Here is a 17,416-nt window from a genome sequence, read left to right as displayed (position 1 = left end):
CTTGGGGACAAATGGGGACAAATGGGGACAAAAGGGGACAAATCCCACCCTGGACATCCAAAGATCTTGGAACCTTCTCAGGTCACCCAAGGTCCACCAAGGTGGGTCCCCAAAACCCTCTGGATATGCCGGCCATGGAGCCACCTCCATCCCTCGGGGACAAATCCCACCCTGGACATCCCAAGGTCTTGGAACCTTCTCAGGTCACCCAAGGTCCTTTAAGGTGGGTCCCCAAAACCCTCTGGAGATGTTGGTCATGGGGCCACCTCCATCCCTTGGGGACAAATGGGGACAGATGGGGACAAATCCCACCCGGGACATCCCAAGAACCTGGAACCTTCTCAGGTCACCCAGGACCCACCAAAACCCTCTGGAGATGTCGGCCATGGAGCCACCTCCATCCCTTGGGAACAAAAGGGGACAAATCCCACCCTGGACATCCCAAAGATCTTAGAACCTTCTCAGGTCACCCAAGACCCACCAAGGCGGGTCCCCAAAACCCTCTGGAGATGTTGGTCATGGGGCCACCTCCATCCCTTGGGGACAGATGGGGACAAAAGGGGGCAAATCCCACCCTGGACATCCCAAATTTCTTGAAGCCTTCCAGATCACCTGGGATGGACATCCCAAGGTCTTAGAACCTTCTCAGGTCACCCAAGATCCACCAAGGTGGGTCCCCAAACCCTCTGGAGATGTCGGCCATGGGGCCACCTCCATCCCTTGGGACAGATGGGGACAAAAGGGGGCAAATCCCACCCTGGACATCCCAAAGATCTTGGAACCTTCTCAGGTCACCCAAGATCCACCAAGGTGAGTCCCCAAAACCCTCTGGAGATGTTGGCCATGGAGCCACCTCCATCCCTTGGGGACAAATGGGGACAAATCCCACCCTGGACATCCCAAAACCCTCCCAGATCACCTGGGATGGACCTCCCAAGGCCTTGGAACCTTCTCAGGTCACCCAAGGTCCACCAAGGTGGGACAGCCCAAACATCTGGAGATGTTGGCCATGGAGCCACCTCCATCTCTTGGGGACAGATGGGGACAAAAGGGGACAAATCCCACCCTGGACATCCCAAAGGTCTTGGAACCTTCTCAGGTCACCCAAGGTCCATCAAGGCGGGTCCCCAAAACCCTCTGGAGATGTTGGTCATGGAGCCACCTCCATCCCTTGGGGAGAGATGGGGACAAATCCCACCCTGGACATCCCAAAGCCCTCCCAGATCACCTGGGATGGACATCCCAAGGTCTTGGAACCTTCTCAGGTCACCCAAGACCCACCACGGTGGGTCCACAAAACCCTCTGGAGATGTTGGTCATGGGGCCACCTCCATCCCCTGGGGACAGATGCGGGACAAAAGGGGACAAATCCCAACCTGGACATCCCAAAGATCTTGGAACCTTCTCAGGTCACCCAATATCCACCAAGGTGGGACAGCCAAAACATCTGGAGATGTTGGTCATGGGGCCACCTCCATCCCTTGGGGACAGATGGGGACAAATCCCACCCTGGACATCCCAAGATCTTGGAACCTTCTCAGGTCACCCAAAGTCCACCAAGGTGGGTCCCCAAAACCCTCTGGAGATGTTGGTCATGGGGCCACCTCCAGGGACAAACCCCCCGAGATGTTCCCGGTGCTGACCCGAGAGCCGCGAGACGGCGTCGGCGGCGAAGACGGCGGTGGCCTCGTGGCGCGTGTCCACCACGCGGATGCCGATCTTCTCGCAGGCCACCAGCACGGGCGAGATGTGGCCACCGGGCAGCGTGAAGAGGAACCGCACACCGTGGGCCCGCAGCACCTCGGCCACCAGCTCCCCACCGTGACGGGGACTCGTCGTGTCCACCTGGGCCACCATGGGGACACCAGGTCAGCGGTGACACCGGTGTCACCCGTCATTGATGTTCTCCACCCCACCGGTGTCACCTGTCCCAATGTTCTCCATCCCACCAGTGTCACCTGTCCCAATGTTCTCCATCCCTGGTGTCACCTGTCCCAATGTTCTCCACCCCTGGTGTCACCTGTCCCAATGTTCTCCATCCCTGGTGTCACCTGTCCCAATGTTCTCCACCCCACCGGTGTCACCTGTCCCAATGTTCTCCATCCCTGGTGTCACCTGTCCCAATGTTCTCCACCCCTGGTGTCACCTGTCCCAATGTTCTCCACCCCACCGGTGTCACCTGTCCCAATGTTCTCCACCCCTGGTGTCACCTGTCCCAATGTTCTCCATCCCTGGTGTCACCTGTCCCAATGTTCTCCATTCCACCGGTGTCACCTGTCCCAATGTTCTCCACCCCTGGTGTCACCTGTCCCAATGTTCTCCATCTCTGGTGTCACCTGTCCCAATGTTCTCCACCCCTGGTGTCACCTGTCCTTGATGTTCTCCACCCCTGGTGTCACCTGTCCCAATGTTCTCCATCCCTGGTGTCACCTGTCCCAATGTTCTCCATCCCACCGGTGTCACCTGTCCCAATGTTCTCCACCCCACCGGTGTCACCTGTCCCAATGTTCTCCACCCTGGTGTCACCTGTCCCAATGTTCTCCACCCCTGGTGTCACCTGTCCCAATGTTCTCCATCCCACCGGTGTCACCTGTCCCAATGTTCTCCACCCCTGGTGTCACCTGTCCCAATGTTCTCCACCCCTGGTGTCACCTGTCCCAATGTTCTCCATCCCTGGTGTCACCTGTCCCAATGTTCTCCATCCCTGGTGTCTCCTGTCCCAATGTTCTCCATCCCACCAGTGTCACCTGTCCCAATGTTCTCCACCCCACCGGTGTCACCTGTCCCAATGTTCTCCACCCCTGGTGTCACCTGTCCCAATGTTCTCCACCCCACCGGTGTCACCTGTCCCAATGTTCTCCATCCCACCGGTGTCACCTGTCCCAATGTTCTCCACCCCACCGGTGTCACCTGTCCCAATGTTCTCCACCCCTGGTGTCACCTGTCCCAATGTTCTCCACCCCTGGTGTCACCTGTACCAATGTTCTCCATCCCACCGGTGTCACCTGTCCCAATGTTCTCCATCCCTGGTGTCACCTGTCCCAATGTTCTCCACCCCACCGGTGTCACCTGTCCCAATGTTCTCCACCCCACCGGTGTCCCCAGGTGTCCCCAGGTGTCCCCAGACCTTGTGGAAGATGCGGTAGAGGAGCCCGAGCCGCTGGGCCACCACCAGCAGGGTCAGGGCCACCAGGGCCACCAGGGCCACCAGCCCGGCCACCAAGTCCATGGCAGGAGCTGCAAGAGAACGAGGCCACCGTGAGAACCTTGGGGACATCACGGGGACCTCCAGGGCCACCATGAGAACCTTGGGGACATTACAGGGACCTCCAGGGCCACCAGGAACCCCTTGGGGACACCACGGGGACCTCCAGGGCCACCAGGAACCATCTGGGGCCACCATGGGAACCTTGGGGACATCACGGGGACCTTGGGGACACCATGGGAAACTCGAGGGCCACCAGGAACCCAACGGGGCCACCATGAGAACCTTGGGGCCACCATGAGAACCTTGGGGACGCCACGGGGACCTCCAGAGCCACCAGGAACCAAATGGGGCCACCTTGAGAACCTTGGGGACACCACGGGGACCTTAGGGACACCAGGAACCCCTTGGGGACACCATGGGAACCTCGAGGGCCACCAGGAACCCAACGGGGCCACCTTGAGAACCTTGGGGACACCATGAGAACCTTGGGGACACCACGGGGACCTTGGGGACACCACGGGGACCTTGGGGACACCGTGAGAACCTTGGGGACACCATGGGGACCTTGGAGACACCATGGGGACCTCCAGGGCCACCGTGAGAACCTTGGGGACACCACGGGGACCTCCAGGGCCACCAGGAACCACCCAGGGCCACCTTGAGAACCTTGGGGACATCACAGGAACCTTGGGGACACTGAGAACCTCCAGGAACCACCCAGGGCCACCACAGGAACCTTGGGGACACTACGGGAACCTTGGGGACACCATGGGGACCTCGAGAGCCACCAGGAACCACCCATGGCCACTGTGAGAACCTTGGGGACACCACGGGGACCTCCAGGGCCACCAGGAACCACCCAGGGACACCATGGGAACCTTGGGGACACCACGGGGACCTTGGGGACACCAGGAACCATCTGGGGCCACCATGAGAACCTCAAGGGCCACCAGGAACCCAACGGGGCCACCACGAGAACTTTGGGGCCACCAGGAGGGACAGGGAATGAATTGAAGCCGTGGAATTAACGAGGTCGGGTTAATTAACTCGGGATTAATGAAACTCTGGATTAATTGAACCCTGTTTAATTAATTGGACTGGATTAATTAAACTCTGGATTAATTAAACTCTGGATTAATTAAACACAGGATTAATTGAAACCTGTTTAATTATTTGGACTGGATTAACTAAACTCTGGATAAAATAAACTCTGGGTTAATTAAACTCTGGATTGACAGACCCCAGTTTAATTAATTAGGCTGGATTAATTAAACACAGGATTAATTAAATTCAAGATTAATTAAACTCTGGATTAACTGAACCCAATTCAATTAATTAGACTGGATTAATTTTAAACTCTGTGTTAACAGAACACAATTCAATTAATCAGACTGGATTAATTAAACTCTGGATTAATTAAACTCTGGATTAACAGAACCCAGTTTAATTAATTAGGCTGGATTAATTAAACTCTGGATTAATTAAACTCTGGACTAATTAAACTCAGGATTAATTGAACCCTTTTAATTAATTAGACTGGATTAATTAAACTCAGGATTAACTGAACCCAGTTTAATTAATTAGACTGAATTAATTAAACTCTGGATTAATTAAACCCTGGGTTAACAAATCCAGTTTAATTAATTAGAGTGGATTAATTACACTCAGGATTAACTGAACCCTGTTTAATTAATTGGACCGGATTAATGAAACTCTGGGTTAATTAAACTCAGGGTTAATTGAACACAGTTTAATTAATTAGACTGGAATAACTAAACTCTGGACTAATTAAAATATGGATTAATTAAATTTGGGATTAATTAAACTCTGGAGTGACAGAACCCAGTTTAATTAATTAGGCTGGATTAATTAAACTCAGGATTAATTAAACTGTGGATTAATTAAACTCAGGATTACCTGAAGCCAGTTTAATTAATTGGACTGGATTAATTAAACTCTGGATTAATTAAACTCTGGGTTAACAGAACCCAGTTTAATTAATTAGAGTGGATTAATTAAACTCAGGATTAATTAAACACAGTTTAATTAATTAGACTGGATTAACTAAACTCTGGATTAATTAAACTCAGGATTAATTAAACACAGGATTAACTAAACTCAGGATTAACTGAACCCTGTTTCATTAATTAGACTGGATTAACTAAACTCTGGACTAATTAAACTCTGGATTAATTAAATTTGGGATTAATTAAACTCTGAAATGACAGAACCCAGTTTAATTAATTAGGCTGGATTAATTAAACTCAGGATTAATTAAACTCTGGATTGACAGAACCCAGTTTAATTAATTAGGCTGGATTAATGAAACTCAGGATTAATTAAAATCTGGATTAACTGAACCCCATTTCATTAATTAGAGTGGAATAACTAAACTCTGGACTAATTAAATTTGGGACTAATTAAATTTTGGACTAATTAAAATTGGGATTAATTAAAGCCTGTATTAATTAAACCCAGTCTAACCAGTCCCGCCTTATCCCGGTTCCCTCACCCCGCCCACACAATTTGCATAACCACGGGCTCATTTGCATAAACATGCATAATGACGCGGCTCATTTGCATAATGGCAGAGCCCCAATTAACCCGAACGAGGCTTCGATTCCCTCCCGACCCCAAAATGGGGAAAAAAAACAAAATTTGGGGTAAAAATCCCAAATTTGGGGCAAAAAATTCCAAATTTGGGGCAAAAATCCCAAAATTTGGGGAAAAAAATCCCAAATTTGGAGCAAAAATCCCAATTTTGGGCCAAAAAATCCAATTTTGGAGCAAAACGCCTCAAATTTTGGCCGAAAATCCCCAAATTTTGGGCAAAAATCCCAAATTTTGTGTAAAGATTCTAAAATTTGGGGCAAAATTCCCAAATTTGAGGTAAAATTTCCCAAATTTGGGGTAAAAATTTCCAACTTTGGGGGCAAAAAAACCCCAAAATTTGGGCAAAAAAAATTCCCAATTTTGAGTAAAAAAATCAGCCCCGTCCCAAAGGCCACCCCTGAGGTGTCCCCAAATGTCCCCAGACCCCCCAAATTGTCCCCAAACCCCCCTAAATGTCCCCAAATGTCCCCAAGGCCCCCCAAAATGTCCCCAAATCCCCCAAAATGTCCCCAACTCCCCCAGGTGTCCCCAAATGTCCCCAATCCCCCCAAAAGTGTCCCCAAATCCCCCCAAAATGTCCCCAAAATCTGTCCCCAAATGTCCCCAAAATCTGTCCCCAAACGCCCCCAAATGTCCCCAAAAATGTCCCAAGCCCCCTAAAAATGCCCCCAAACCCCCCCCAGGTGTCCCCAAATATCCCCAAATATCCCCAAATGTCCCCAAAATTGTCCCCAAAGTGTCCCAACCCCCCCCAAATGTCCCCAAGTCCCCCAAAAGTGTCCCCAAAGTGTCCCAAACCCCCCAAAAAAATGTTCCAAACCCCCCAAAAGTGTCCCCAAATGTCCCCAAACCCCCCAAACGTCCCCGAAATTGCCCCAAACCCCCCAAAAAATGTTCCAAACCCCCCAAAAGTGTCCCCAAATGTCCCCAAACCCCCCCAAATTGTCCCAAATCTCCCCAAAAATGTCCCCAAATATCCCAAAATGTCCCCAAAATTTGTCCCCAACCCCCCAAAATGTCCCCAAAGTTGTCCCAAATCCCCCCTGAGTGTCCCCAATCCCCCCAAAAGTGTCCCCAAATGTCCCCAAACCCCCCCAAATGTCCCCAAAAATCTGTCCCCAAAAGTCCCAAAATTGTCCCCAAACCCCCCAAAAAATGTCCCCCCCCCAAAAGTGTCCCCAAATGTCCCCAAACCCCCCAAATTGTCCCAAATCCCCCCAAAATTGTCCCAAACTCCCCCAAAATTGTCCCAACCCTCCCAAAAGTGTCCCCAAAATGTCCCCAAACCCCCCCAGGTGTCCTCAAAATTGTCGCAAACCCCCCAAAACTGTCCCAACGCCCCCCAAATGTCCCCAAATGTCCCCAAACCCCCCAAAAATTGTCCCAAACTCCCCCAAAATTGTCCCCAAACCCCCCCAGGTGTCCCCAAATATCCCAAAATGTCCCCAAAATGTCCCCAACCCCCCCCAAAATGTCCCCAAATATCCCCAAAATTGTCCCCAAACGTCTCCAACTCCCCAAAATTGTCCCCAACCCCCCCAAATGTCCCCAAACCCCCCAAAAGTGTCCCCAAATGTCCCCAAAATTGTCCCAAATCCCCCCAAAATTGTCACCAAAATGTCCCAAATCCCCCCAAAATTGTCCCAAACCCCCCCAAAGCGACCTCAAACCCCCCCAATGTCCCCAAACCCCCCAAAAATGTCCCCAACCCCCCCATGTCCCCAAATGTCCCCAAACCCCCCAAAACTGTCCCCAGCTCCCCAAAAGTGACCCCAAACCCCCCCCAAATGTCCCCAACCCCCCCCCAAAGCGACCCGACCCCCCCCAAATGTCCCCGAGCCCCCCTTGGATGTCCCCAGGTGTCCCCAAATGTCCCCAAACCCCCAAAATTGTCCCCAAATTTCCCCTCCCCCCCCCGCGTCCCCTCACCTGCCGCACCCGGAAGTGCTCGCTTCCGGGTTGCCGCGATGACGTCACTGAGCGCGCCCCCAGGCGCGGCGCGGATTGGTGGCCGGGGAAAGGGGCGGGGCTAAAGCGGAGGGGCGGGGAAAGGGGCGGGGCTAAGGCGGAGGGGCGGGGCCAAAGGGCCCCGAATTTGGGGTTTTTGGGGTCCCATTTTGGGGTTTTTTGGGTCCAGATTTTGGGGTCCCATTTTGGGGGGCTTTGAGGTTTTTGGGGGGGTCCCGTTTTGGGGATTTTGGGTTTTTTGGGGTCCCATTTTGGGGTTTTTGGGGTCCCATTTTGGGGATTTTGGGGGTCCCATTTTTGGGGTTTTGGGATTTTTTGGGGTCCGTTTTTGGGGGGATTTTGGGTTTTTTTGGGGTCCATTTTTTGGGGTCCCATTTGGGGGGATTTGGGGGTTTATTGTGGTCCCATTTTGGGGTTTTTTGGGGGGTCCCATTTTGGGGATTTTGGGTTTTTTTGGGGCCCATTTTGGGTTTTTTTGTGGTCCATTTGGGGGTCCATTAGTTGGGGTCCCATTTTGGGGGGGGTTAGGGTATTTTTGGGGGTCCCATTAAGGGATTTTAGGTTTTTTGGGGATTTGGGGTTTTAGGGGTCCCATTTCGGGGATTTTGGGGGTCCCATTTTTGGGGTTTTGGGATTTTTTGGGTCCGTTTTTGGGGGGATTTTGGGGTTTTTGGGGTCCATTTTTTGGGTCCCATTTTGGGGGGGTTTGGGGGTTTGGGGTTTTTTGGGGTCCCATTTAGGGGTTTTTGGGGGTCGCATTTTTGGGAGGTTTGGGGTTTTTTGGGGTCCGTTTTTGGGGGGATTTTGGGTTTTTTTGGGGTCCAGTTTTCGGGGTCCCATTTGGGGGATTTGGGGTCCCCTTTTGGGGTCCCATTTTGGGTTTTTTGGGAGTCCCTTTTTGGAGGGTTTGGGATTTTTGGGGTCCCATTTTGGTTTTTTTTTTGGGGTCCCATTTTGGGGGGGTTTGGGGTTTTTTGGGGGGTCCAATTTTGGGGATTTTGGGTTTTTTTGGGGTCCCATTTTGGGGGTTTGGGGTTTTATTGAGGTCACTTTTTTGGGTTTTTGGGGTCCATTTTGGGGTTTTTGGGGGTCCCATTTTTGGAATGTTGGGGTTTTTTGGGGCGTCCTAATTTGGGTTTTTAGGGGTCCCATTTTGAGGAGTGTTTGGGGTTTTTTGGGATCCCATTTTGGGGTTTTTTTGGGGTCCCTTTTTGAGGGATTTGGGATTTTTTTGGGGTCCCATTTTGGGGTTTTTTGGGGTCTCATTTTGGGGTTATTTGGGGGGTCCCATTTTGGGATTTTTTTTTGGGGTATTTTGGGTTTTTTTTATGGTCTCATTTTTTTGCTTTTTTTTTTGCTTTTTTTGGGGTTCCCTTTTTTGGGGGGTTTTGGGGACACCCCATTTGTGACGTCACTGCCGGGAGGGTCCCCAAAACCCCCCAACCCCCCCCGGGGTCCCCCCACCCACAGAGGCGCCGCTTCCTCCTGGATGTGTCCCCACCCCCGATGTGGCATTGTCGCCAGCCCGGTGCCACCCCGGAGTGTCCCCGAGTCCTTCTCGGTGCCACCCCCGGAGTGTCCCCAAGCTCTTCCCGGTGTCCCCAACCCCTCCCCGGTGCCACCCCCGGAGTGTCCCCGAGTCCTTCCCGGTGTCCCCAACCCCTCCCCGGTGTCCCCAACCCCTCCCCCGGTGCCACCCCCGGAGTGTCCCCGAGTCCTTCCCGGTGTCCCCTTGGTGTCACTGTCCCCTCCCCGGTGTCCCCAACCCCTCCCCAATGTCCCCAACCCCTTCTCGGTGTCCCCTCGGTGTCCCCAACCCCTTCTCGGTGCCACCCCCGCAGTGTCCCCACCCCCTCCCCGGTGTCCCCAACCCCTCCCGGGTGTCCCCAACCCCTCCCGGTGCCACCCCCGGAGTGTCCCCAACCCCTTCCCGGTGTCCCCAACCCCTCCCCGGTGTCCTCTCGGTGTCACTGTCCCCTCCCCGGTGTCACTGTCCCCTCCCCGGTGTCCCCAACCCCTCCCCGGTGTCCCCAACCCCTCCCCGGTGCTACCCCCGGAGTGTCCCCAACCCATTCCCGGTGTCCCCACGGTGTCATTGTCCCCCCCCCGTCGGTGCCACTGTCCCCTCCCTGATGTCACCGTGTCGCCTCCCCATTTTTGGGGGGTTTGGGTTTTTTTGGGCTCCGTTTTTGGGTTTTTTGGGGTTTATTGGGGTCCACTTTTGGGTTTTTTTGGGGTCCCATTTTGGGGTTTTTTTGGTCCCATTTTGGGGGTTTGGGGTTTTTTGGGGTCCCATTTTGGGGAAGTTTGGGGTTTTTTGGGGTCCCATTTTGGGGTTTTTTGGGTCCCATTTTGGGGAAGTTTGGGGGGTTTTTGGGGGGTCCCATTTTGGGGGGTTTGTGGGGGGGTTTTGGGGTCCCATTTTGGGGTTTTTTGGGGTCCTATTTTGGGTTTTTTTGGGGTCCTATTTTGGGGAGGTTTGGGGTCCCATTTTGGGGTTTTTTGGGGTCCCATTTGGGGGAGGTTTGGGGGTTTTTTGGGGGGTCCCATTTTAGGGGTTTGGGGTTTTTTTGGGGTCCTATTTTGGGGAGGTTTGGGGGGGTCCCATTTTGGGGGGTTTGTGGGTTATTTTTTGGGGTCCCATTTTAGGGAGGTTTGGGGTTTTTTGGGGTCCCATTTTAGGGAGGTTTGGGGTTTTTTGGGGTCCCATTTTGGGGTTTTTTTGGGGTCCCATTTTGGGGAAGTTTGGGGTTTTGGGGTCCCATTTTGGGGGTTTTTGGAGTCCCACTTTAGGGGTTTTGGGTTTTTTTTGGAGTCCCATTTTGGGGAGGTTTGTGGTTTTCGGGTGTCACATTTTGGGGGTTTTTGGGGTCCCATTTTGGGGAGGTTTGGGGTTTATTTGGGTCCCATTTTGGGGTTTTTTGGTCCCATTTTGGGTTTTTTTGGGGTCCCATTTTGGGGGGTTTGTGGGGGGTTTTTGGGGTCCCATTTTGGGTTTTTTTAGGGTCCTATTTTGGGGAGGTTTGGGGTTTTTTGGGGGGTCCCATTTTGGGGGTTTTTTTGGGTCCCATTTGGGGGGTTTGGGGTTTATTGGGGCCCCATTTTGGGGGTTTTTTAGGGTTTTTTGGGTCCCATTTTGGGGGGTTTTGGGGTTTATTGGGGTCCCATTTTGGGGTTTTTTTGGGGTCCCATTTGGGGGGTTTGGGGTTTTTTTGGGGGGGTCCCATTTTGGGGGAGGTTTGGGGTTTTTTTGGGGGGGTTGTGGGTTTTTCCGAGGTATTTGGGTCCCCTTCCCGATGTCGCCGTCCCCTCCCCGTGTCCCCTCCCCGACGATGTCACCGTGTCCCCTCCCCGCTGTCCCCGGTCCTTTCCCCGTGTCCCCGTGTCCCCTCCCCGCTGTCCATTCCCTGATGTCACCGCTGTCCCCTCCCCGTGTCCCCTCCCCGTTCCTTTCCCCGTGTCTCGGTCCTTTCCCTGATGTCACCGCTGTCCCCTCCCCGCTGTCCCCGGTCCTTTCCCCGCTGTCCCCTCCCCGTGTCCCCGTGTCCCCGTGTCCCCTCCCCGGTCCTTTCCCTGATGTCACCGTGTCCCCTCCCTGATGTCCCCGGTCCTTTCCCCATGTCCCCGGTCCTTTCCCTGATGTCACCGTGTCCCCTCCCGGTGTCCCCTCCCCACTGTCCCCTCCCCGTGTCCCCTCCCGGTGTCCCCGTGTCTCGGTCCTTTCCCTGATGTCACCGCTGTCCCCTCCCCGTGTCCCGTTAAAATCCGGCCCCGCTCCGCTGTCGCCGATGTCGCCGCGATGTCGCCGCTCACCGACCCCGAGACTCGCGCGGCGGCCCCGCGGAGCTGCCGCTGCCTCTGCCCGGGCCGGGACCGGGACCAGAACCGGGACCGGGACCGGGACCGGGACATGAGCCAGGACCAGAATGGGCACCAGAACTGGGAGCAGAACCCGCACCAGAATTGGGAGCAGAACCGGGACCGGGACCGGGACAAGAACCGAGACCGGGACCCGGACATGAGCCGGGACCAGAACTGGCACCAGAACTGGCACCAAAACGGGCACCAGAACCAGAACTGGGACCAGAACCGGGACCAGAATTGGGACCGGAACCGGGACCAGAACGGGCACCAGAACTGGAACCGGGACCAGAACTGGCACCAGAACCAGAACCGGAACTGGGACCGGGACCAGAACAGAGCCATGAACCGGGGCCAGAGCTGGGACCAGAACCGGGAGAAGAACTGGGACCAAAAGCAAAACCGGGACGGGGAACGGAACTGGGGCCAGAACCGGGACCAGGACCGGGACCAGGACCGGGACTTAGAGCGGAACCAGAACCAGAACCGGGACCGGCCGTGGCGGCGGGGGCCGGGCCGGGCGCGCTCCCGGTGCCGCCGCCTGGCCCCGGCCGTGGCCGCTCTCGCCGCTCTCGCCGCCGCCGCCGCGCTCGGAGCCGCCGCCGCCGCCCTGGGGACGCTCCGGGGACGGCCCCCGGTGAAGGTGGGCACGGGGAGGGGGGGGTCTGTCCGTCTGTCCGTTTGTCCCAGTGTCCGTCTGTCCGTCCGTCTGTCCATCTGTCCCTTTGTCCCGGTGTCCGTCTGTCCCGGTGTCCGTCTGTCCCGGTGTCCGTCTGTCCCGGTGTCCCTTTGTCCTGGTGTCTGTCTGTCCCGGTGTCCGGTTGTCCGTTTGTCCGGTTGTCCCGGTGTCCATCTGTCCCGGTGTCCGTCTGTCCCGGTGTCGGTCTGTCCGTCTGTCCGTTTGTCCCGGTGTCCGTTTGTCCCGGTGTCCGTCTGTCCCGGTGTCCGTCTGTCCCGGTGTCCCTTTGTCCCGGTGTCCCTTTGTCCTGGTGTCCGTCTGTCCGTCTGTCCCGGTGTCCATCTGTCCCAGTGTCCGTCTGTCCCGGTGTCCGTCTGTCCCGGTGTCCGCTCGTCCACCTGCCCAGGTGTCCGTGTGTCCGTCCATGTCTGTCCACCCTCCCAGGTTTCCATCTGTCCATCCCCATGTCCATCTGTCCATCCCCGTGTCCATCCCCGTGTCCATCCCCGTGTCCATCCCATGTCCATCTGTCCATCCCCATGTCCATCTGTCCATCCTGGTGTCCATCTGTCCATCCATCTGTCCATCCCCGTGTCCATCCCCGTGTCCATCCCTGTGTCCATCCATCCATCCCCGTGGACACTGGGGACACCTTGGGGATATCTTGGTGACATCTTGGAGACACTGAGGACATTGGGGGACACTGGGGACATTGGGGACACCTTGGGGACATTGGGGACATGGGGACACCTTGGGGACACCTTGGGGACACCTTGGGGAAACCTTGGGGACATCTTGGTGGCATCTTGGACACACTGAGGACATTGGGGACATTGGAGACATTGGGGACATTGGGGACATTGGGGACATTGGGGACTTTGGGGACATTGAGGACACCTTGGGGACATTGGGGACCCTCGTGCTGACCGTGTCCCCTCCTGTCCCCTCAGGCTGCCACCGCCGCCCACGTCCTGCTCAGTGCCGGTGAGTCCTGGATGTCCCCTGATGTCCCCTGATGTCCCCAATGTCCCCCGATGTCCCCTCCTGTCCCCTCCTGTCCCTTGATGTCCCCAATGTCCCCTCCTGTCCCCAATGTCCCCTCCTGTCCCCAATGTCCCCTCCCCCCCCTCAGTCATCTCGAAATTGTCACTCGGGTTCCTCACAGAGGAAGTGCCACCTCCGCATTGTCACCTCCCCCATTGTCACCTCCCCCATTGTCACTTCCCCCATTTCCCATTGTCCCCTCCCCATTGTCACCTCCCCACTGTCCCCTCCCCCATTGTCACCTCCCCATTGTCACCTCCCCATTGTCCCCTCCCCCATTGTCACCTCCCCTGCGGCATCCGGGGGTGGCACAAGGCAGCGTCACGGAGTGTCCCCAAAGTGTCACGGAGTGTCCCCAAAGTGTCATTGTCCCCAGAGTGTCACGGAGTGTCCCCAGGGTGTCACGGAGTGTCCCCAGGGTGTCATGGTCCCCAGGGTGTCATTGTCCCCAAAGTGTCATGGAGTGTCCCCAAAGTGTCACGGAGTGTCCCCAGGGTGTCACCGGCTGTCCCCAGGGTGTCACAGACCCCGTGTCCTTTTGGGCCACCCTGTGTCCCCTTGGTGCCACCCCCTCTCCTCTGTCCCCTCATTGTCCCCTCTGTCCCCATGTCCTCACTGACACTGATGTCCTCAATGTCCCCACTGTCCCTGTGTCCCCAATGTCCCCAGTGTCCCCATGTCCCCCATGTCCCCACTGACCCCAGTGTCCCCATTGTCCCCTGATGTCCCCACTGTCCCCTGATGTCCCCTGATGTCCCCAATGTCCCCACAGACTGCTGTCCCCAGTCCTTATGTCCCCACTGTCCCCTGTCCCCAATGTCCCCATGTCCCCAATGTCCCCAATGTCCCCACATCCCCACTGACTGCTGTCCCCTGATGTCCCCATGTCCCCCCTGACCCCAATATCCCCAATGTCCCTCATGTCCCCAATGTCCCCCTGTCCCCGTGTCCCCACTGACCGCTGTCCCCAATGTCCCCAATGTCCCCACTGTCCCCATGTCCCCCATGTCCCCAATGTCCCCAATGTCCCCACTGTCCCCCCTGACCGCTGTCCCCTGTCCCCAGGCTCTCTGTCCCCTGATGTCCCCAATGTCCCCCCTGACCTCTGTCCCCTGCTGTCCCCAGGCTCTCTGTCCCCTGATGTCCCCAATGTCCCCACTGACCGCTGTCCCCCCTGTCCCCAGGCTCTCTGTCCCCTGATGTCCCCATGTCCCCTGATGTCCCCTGATGTCCCCCCTGACCTCTGTCCCCACTGTCCCCAGGCTCTCTGTCCCCGTCCCCCCCCTGGCGCTACGAGGACGGCGTTCGGGGCGTTCACCTCAGCGGTGACATCCGTCGTGCCACCGCGGGGACACTGCGGGTGACATCCGGCGGCCTGTACCTCCTCTACGGCCAACTGAGTGTCACCTGCACCGCGGCCACCTGTCCCCGAGGCGGTGTCACCCTCCGGCTGCGCCGCGCCGCGTCCCCCAGGCCGCTGCTGGCGGTGCCACTCGCGCTGCCGGTGACACCCGGGGGCCACCAGCGGCGCTCGGCGCTGGCCCAGGCCGTGGGTCACCTCCGGCCTGGGGACATCCTCAGCCTGGAGATGGTTGGGGACAGCCTTGGGGACAGCCTTGGGGACAGCGGAGGGGACAGCGCAGGGGACGCGGGCGGGTGGCAGTTGGCGCAGGACGAGCGCGAGGACAACTTCGTGGGGATGCTGCGGATCGCAGGAGGGTGACAGGGGGTGACAGCAGGTGGTGGCACTGGGTGGTGGCACCAGTTGGTGGCACCGGATGGTGGCACCAAATGGTGGCATTGGGTGGTGGCACCAGATGGTGGCATTGGATGGTGGCACTGGATGATGGCACCAGATGGTGGCATTGGGTGGTGGCACGAGGTGGTGGCACAGGGGTGACACAGGGGGTGGCCGGTCTCGTGTCCTGCTTGTCACCTGCCGGGGTGGGGCTTGGGGACATCAGGGAGTCCCAAATGTGGAGATTTGGGGACATCAAAGGGACGTCGGTGACATCCATGGCCAAAGATTTGGGGACATCAAAGTGACATCAGTGACCTCCACACCTGGAGATTTGGGGACATCAAAGTGACATCGGTGACCCCTCCCCCATTTGGTGCTTGGGGACATTTGGGGACCTCCTGGACCCAGTGCGGGACACTTGGGGACACTTGGGGACACTTGGGAACATTTGGGGACCCAGTGCTGGACATTTGGGGACCTCCTTGGCGACATTTGGGGACACTTTGAAGGGGGGGAGTGTGGCCCCTCCCCTCCTTAAATTACTCTCCTTAATTAATTATTTATTAATTAATGAATAAATTTATTTATGGATTATTTTTATTGCCAAATTTGCCTCCATGACTCAAAATTTACCCCAAAAATCCCAAAATTTGCCCCAAAACCCCCAAAATTTACCCCAGAACCCCCAAATTTAACCCGGAAGCCCCAAAATTTGCCCCACAGAGCCCAAATTTGCCCCAGAACCCCCAAATTTGCCCCAGAACCCCAAAATTTGCCCCAGAGACCCCAAAATTTACCCTTGGGACCCCAAATTTGCCCCAAAGACCCCCAAAATTTGCCCCAGTGACCCCCAAATTGTCCCAGATCCCCCCAAATTTACTATGGCCCCCCAACTTAACCCCCCAGAACCCCCAAATTTGTCCCAGAAACCCCAAATTTGCCCCACAGAGCCCAAATTTACCCTGGAGACCCCAAATTTGCCGCAGAGACCCCAAAATTTGCCCCAGAACCCCCAAATTTGCCCCAGAACCCCAAAATTTGCCGCAGAGACCCCAAAATTTGCCCCAGAACCCCCAAATTTGCCCCAGTGCCCCCCAAATTTACTCCAGACCCCCCAACTTAACCCCCCAGTGACCCCCAAATTTGCCCCCATGACCCAAAATTTACCCTGGAGACCCCAAATTTGCCCCAAAACCCCCAAATTTGCCCCAGAGACCCCAAAATTTACCCTTGGGACCCCAAATTTGCCCCAAAGACCCCCAAAATTTGCCCCAGTGACCCCCAAATTGTCCCAGATCCCCCCAAATTTTCTCTGGCCCCCCAACTTAACCCCCCAGAACCCCCAAATTTGCCCCAGAACCCCCAAATTTGTCCCAGAAACCCCAAATTTGCCCCACAGAGCCCAAATTTACCCTGGAGACCCCAAATTTGCCCCAGAGACCCCTTAAATTTGCCCCAGTGACCCCAGAATTTGCCCCAGACCCCCCAAATTGTCCCAGATCCCCCCAAATTTGCCCCCAAAACCCCAAAATTTGCCCCAGAGACCCCAAATTTACTCCAGATCCCCCAATTTAACCCCCCAGAACCCCCAAATTTGCCCCATAACCCCCAAAATTAACCCGGAAGCCCCAAAATTTGCCCCAGAAACCTCAAAATTTGGGGTGCTGAATTTGGGGTGCAGAGTTTGAGGTACAGAGTTTGGGGTGCAGAATTTGGGGTGCAGAATTTGGGGTGCTGAATTTGGGGTGCAGAATTTGGGGTGCGGGATTTGGGGTGCTGAATTTGGGGTGCGGAATTTGGGGTGAAGAATTTGGGGTGCAAGATTTGGGTGCAGGATATGGGGTGCAGAATTTGGGGTGCAGGATTTGGGGTGCAGAGTTTGGGGTGCAGAACTGGGGTGAAGGATTTGGGGTGCAGGATTTGGGGGGCAGGATTTGGGGGGCAGGATTTGGGGGGCAGGATTTGGGGGGCAGGATTTGGGGGGCAGGATTTAGGGTGCAGGATTTGGGGTGTGGGATTTGGGGTGAAGAATTTGGGGTGCAAGATTTGGGGTGTTGAATTTGGGGTGCAGAATTTGGGGTGCAGAATTTGGGGTGCGGGGTTGGGGTGCGAAATTTGGGTGGAGAAAATTGGGGTGCCGAGTTTGGGTTCCCTATGACCCTCTGGTGTCCCCGTGTCCCTCTGGTGTCCCCATGTCCCCCCACGTGTCCCCGTGTCCCCTCAGGTGTCCCCACATCCCCTCTGGTGTCCCCGTGTCCCCTCTGGTGTCCCCACTCCCTCCACATGTCCCCATGTCCCTCAG

The 17,416-nt window shown here is 55.8% G+C and overlaps 2 protein-coding genes across 5 annotated transcripts in view; one reads left to right on the top strand and one right to left on the bottom strand.

Annotated features, from left to right (window-relative positions):
• The window catches only part of ILVBL (ilvB acetolactate synthase like), a 43,215-nt gene extending 35,344 nt beyond the window's left edge, over positions 1-7,871 (bottom strand). For 3 of the 4 annotated variants that reach the window (XM_072920113.1, XM_072920115.1, XM_072920116.1), the window contains exons 1-3: positions 7,751-7,871; positions 3,128-3,237; positions 1,644-1,845 (exon numbers count right to left, since the gene is read on the bottom strand). In XM_072920113.1, coding sequence (XP_072776214.1) covers positions 1,644-1,845; positions 3,128-3,229 — 304 coding nt within the window. In that variant the 5' untranslated portion in view covers positions 3,230-3,237; positions 7,751-7,871. The remainder of the gene's footprint in view (positions 1-1,643; positions 1,846-3,127; positions 3,238-7,750) is intronic. The other variant, XM_072920114.1, reaches the window with a different exon arrangement.
• A 3,717-nt stretch (positions 7,872-11,588) lies between these two features.
• LOC115491612 (uncharacterized) lies at positions 11,589-15,113 on the top strand. The gene is made up of 3 exons (XM_072919889.1): positions 11,589-12,293; positions 13,280-13,313; positions 14,636-15,113. The coding sequence occupies exons 1-3, from the start codon at positions 11,589-11,591 to the stop codon at positions 15,094-15,096; spliced, it is 1,200 nt and encodes a 399-aa protein (XP_072775990.1). The 3' UTR covers positions 15,097-15,113.
• The last annotated feature ends 2,303 nt before the right edge of the window (positions 15,114-17,416 follow it).

This window comes from Taeniopygia guttata, chromosome 30 (assembly GCF_048771995.1).
Source record: "Taeniopygia guttata chromosome 30, bTaeGut7.mat, whole genome shotgun sequence".
Classification (NCBI taxonomy): domain Eukaryota; kingdom Metazoa; phylum Chordata; class Aves; order Passeriformes; family Estrildidae; genus Taeniopygia; species Taeniopygia guttata.
This window is presented reverse-complemented; position numbering and strand designations above follow the sequence as displayed.

Bases quoted from the DNA above. Each gene is read 5' to 3' on its own strand.
- LOC115491612 (XM_072919889.1), top strand. From the start codon at position 11,589: ATGTCGCCGCTCACCGACCCCGAGACTCGCGCGGCGGCCCCGCGGAGC. The intron at 12,294-13,279 runs GTGGGCACGGGG...CTGTCCCCTCAG, and splicing joins GGGGACGGCCCCCGGTGAAG to GCTGCCACCGCCGCCCACGT. The intron at 13,314-14,635 runs GTGAGTCCTGGA...CACTGTCCCCAG, and splicing joins CCACGTCCTGCTCAGTGCCG to GCTCTCTGTCCCCGTCCCCC.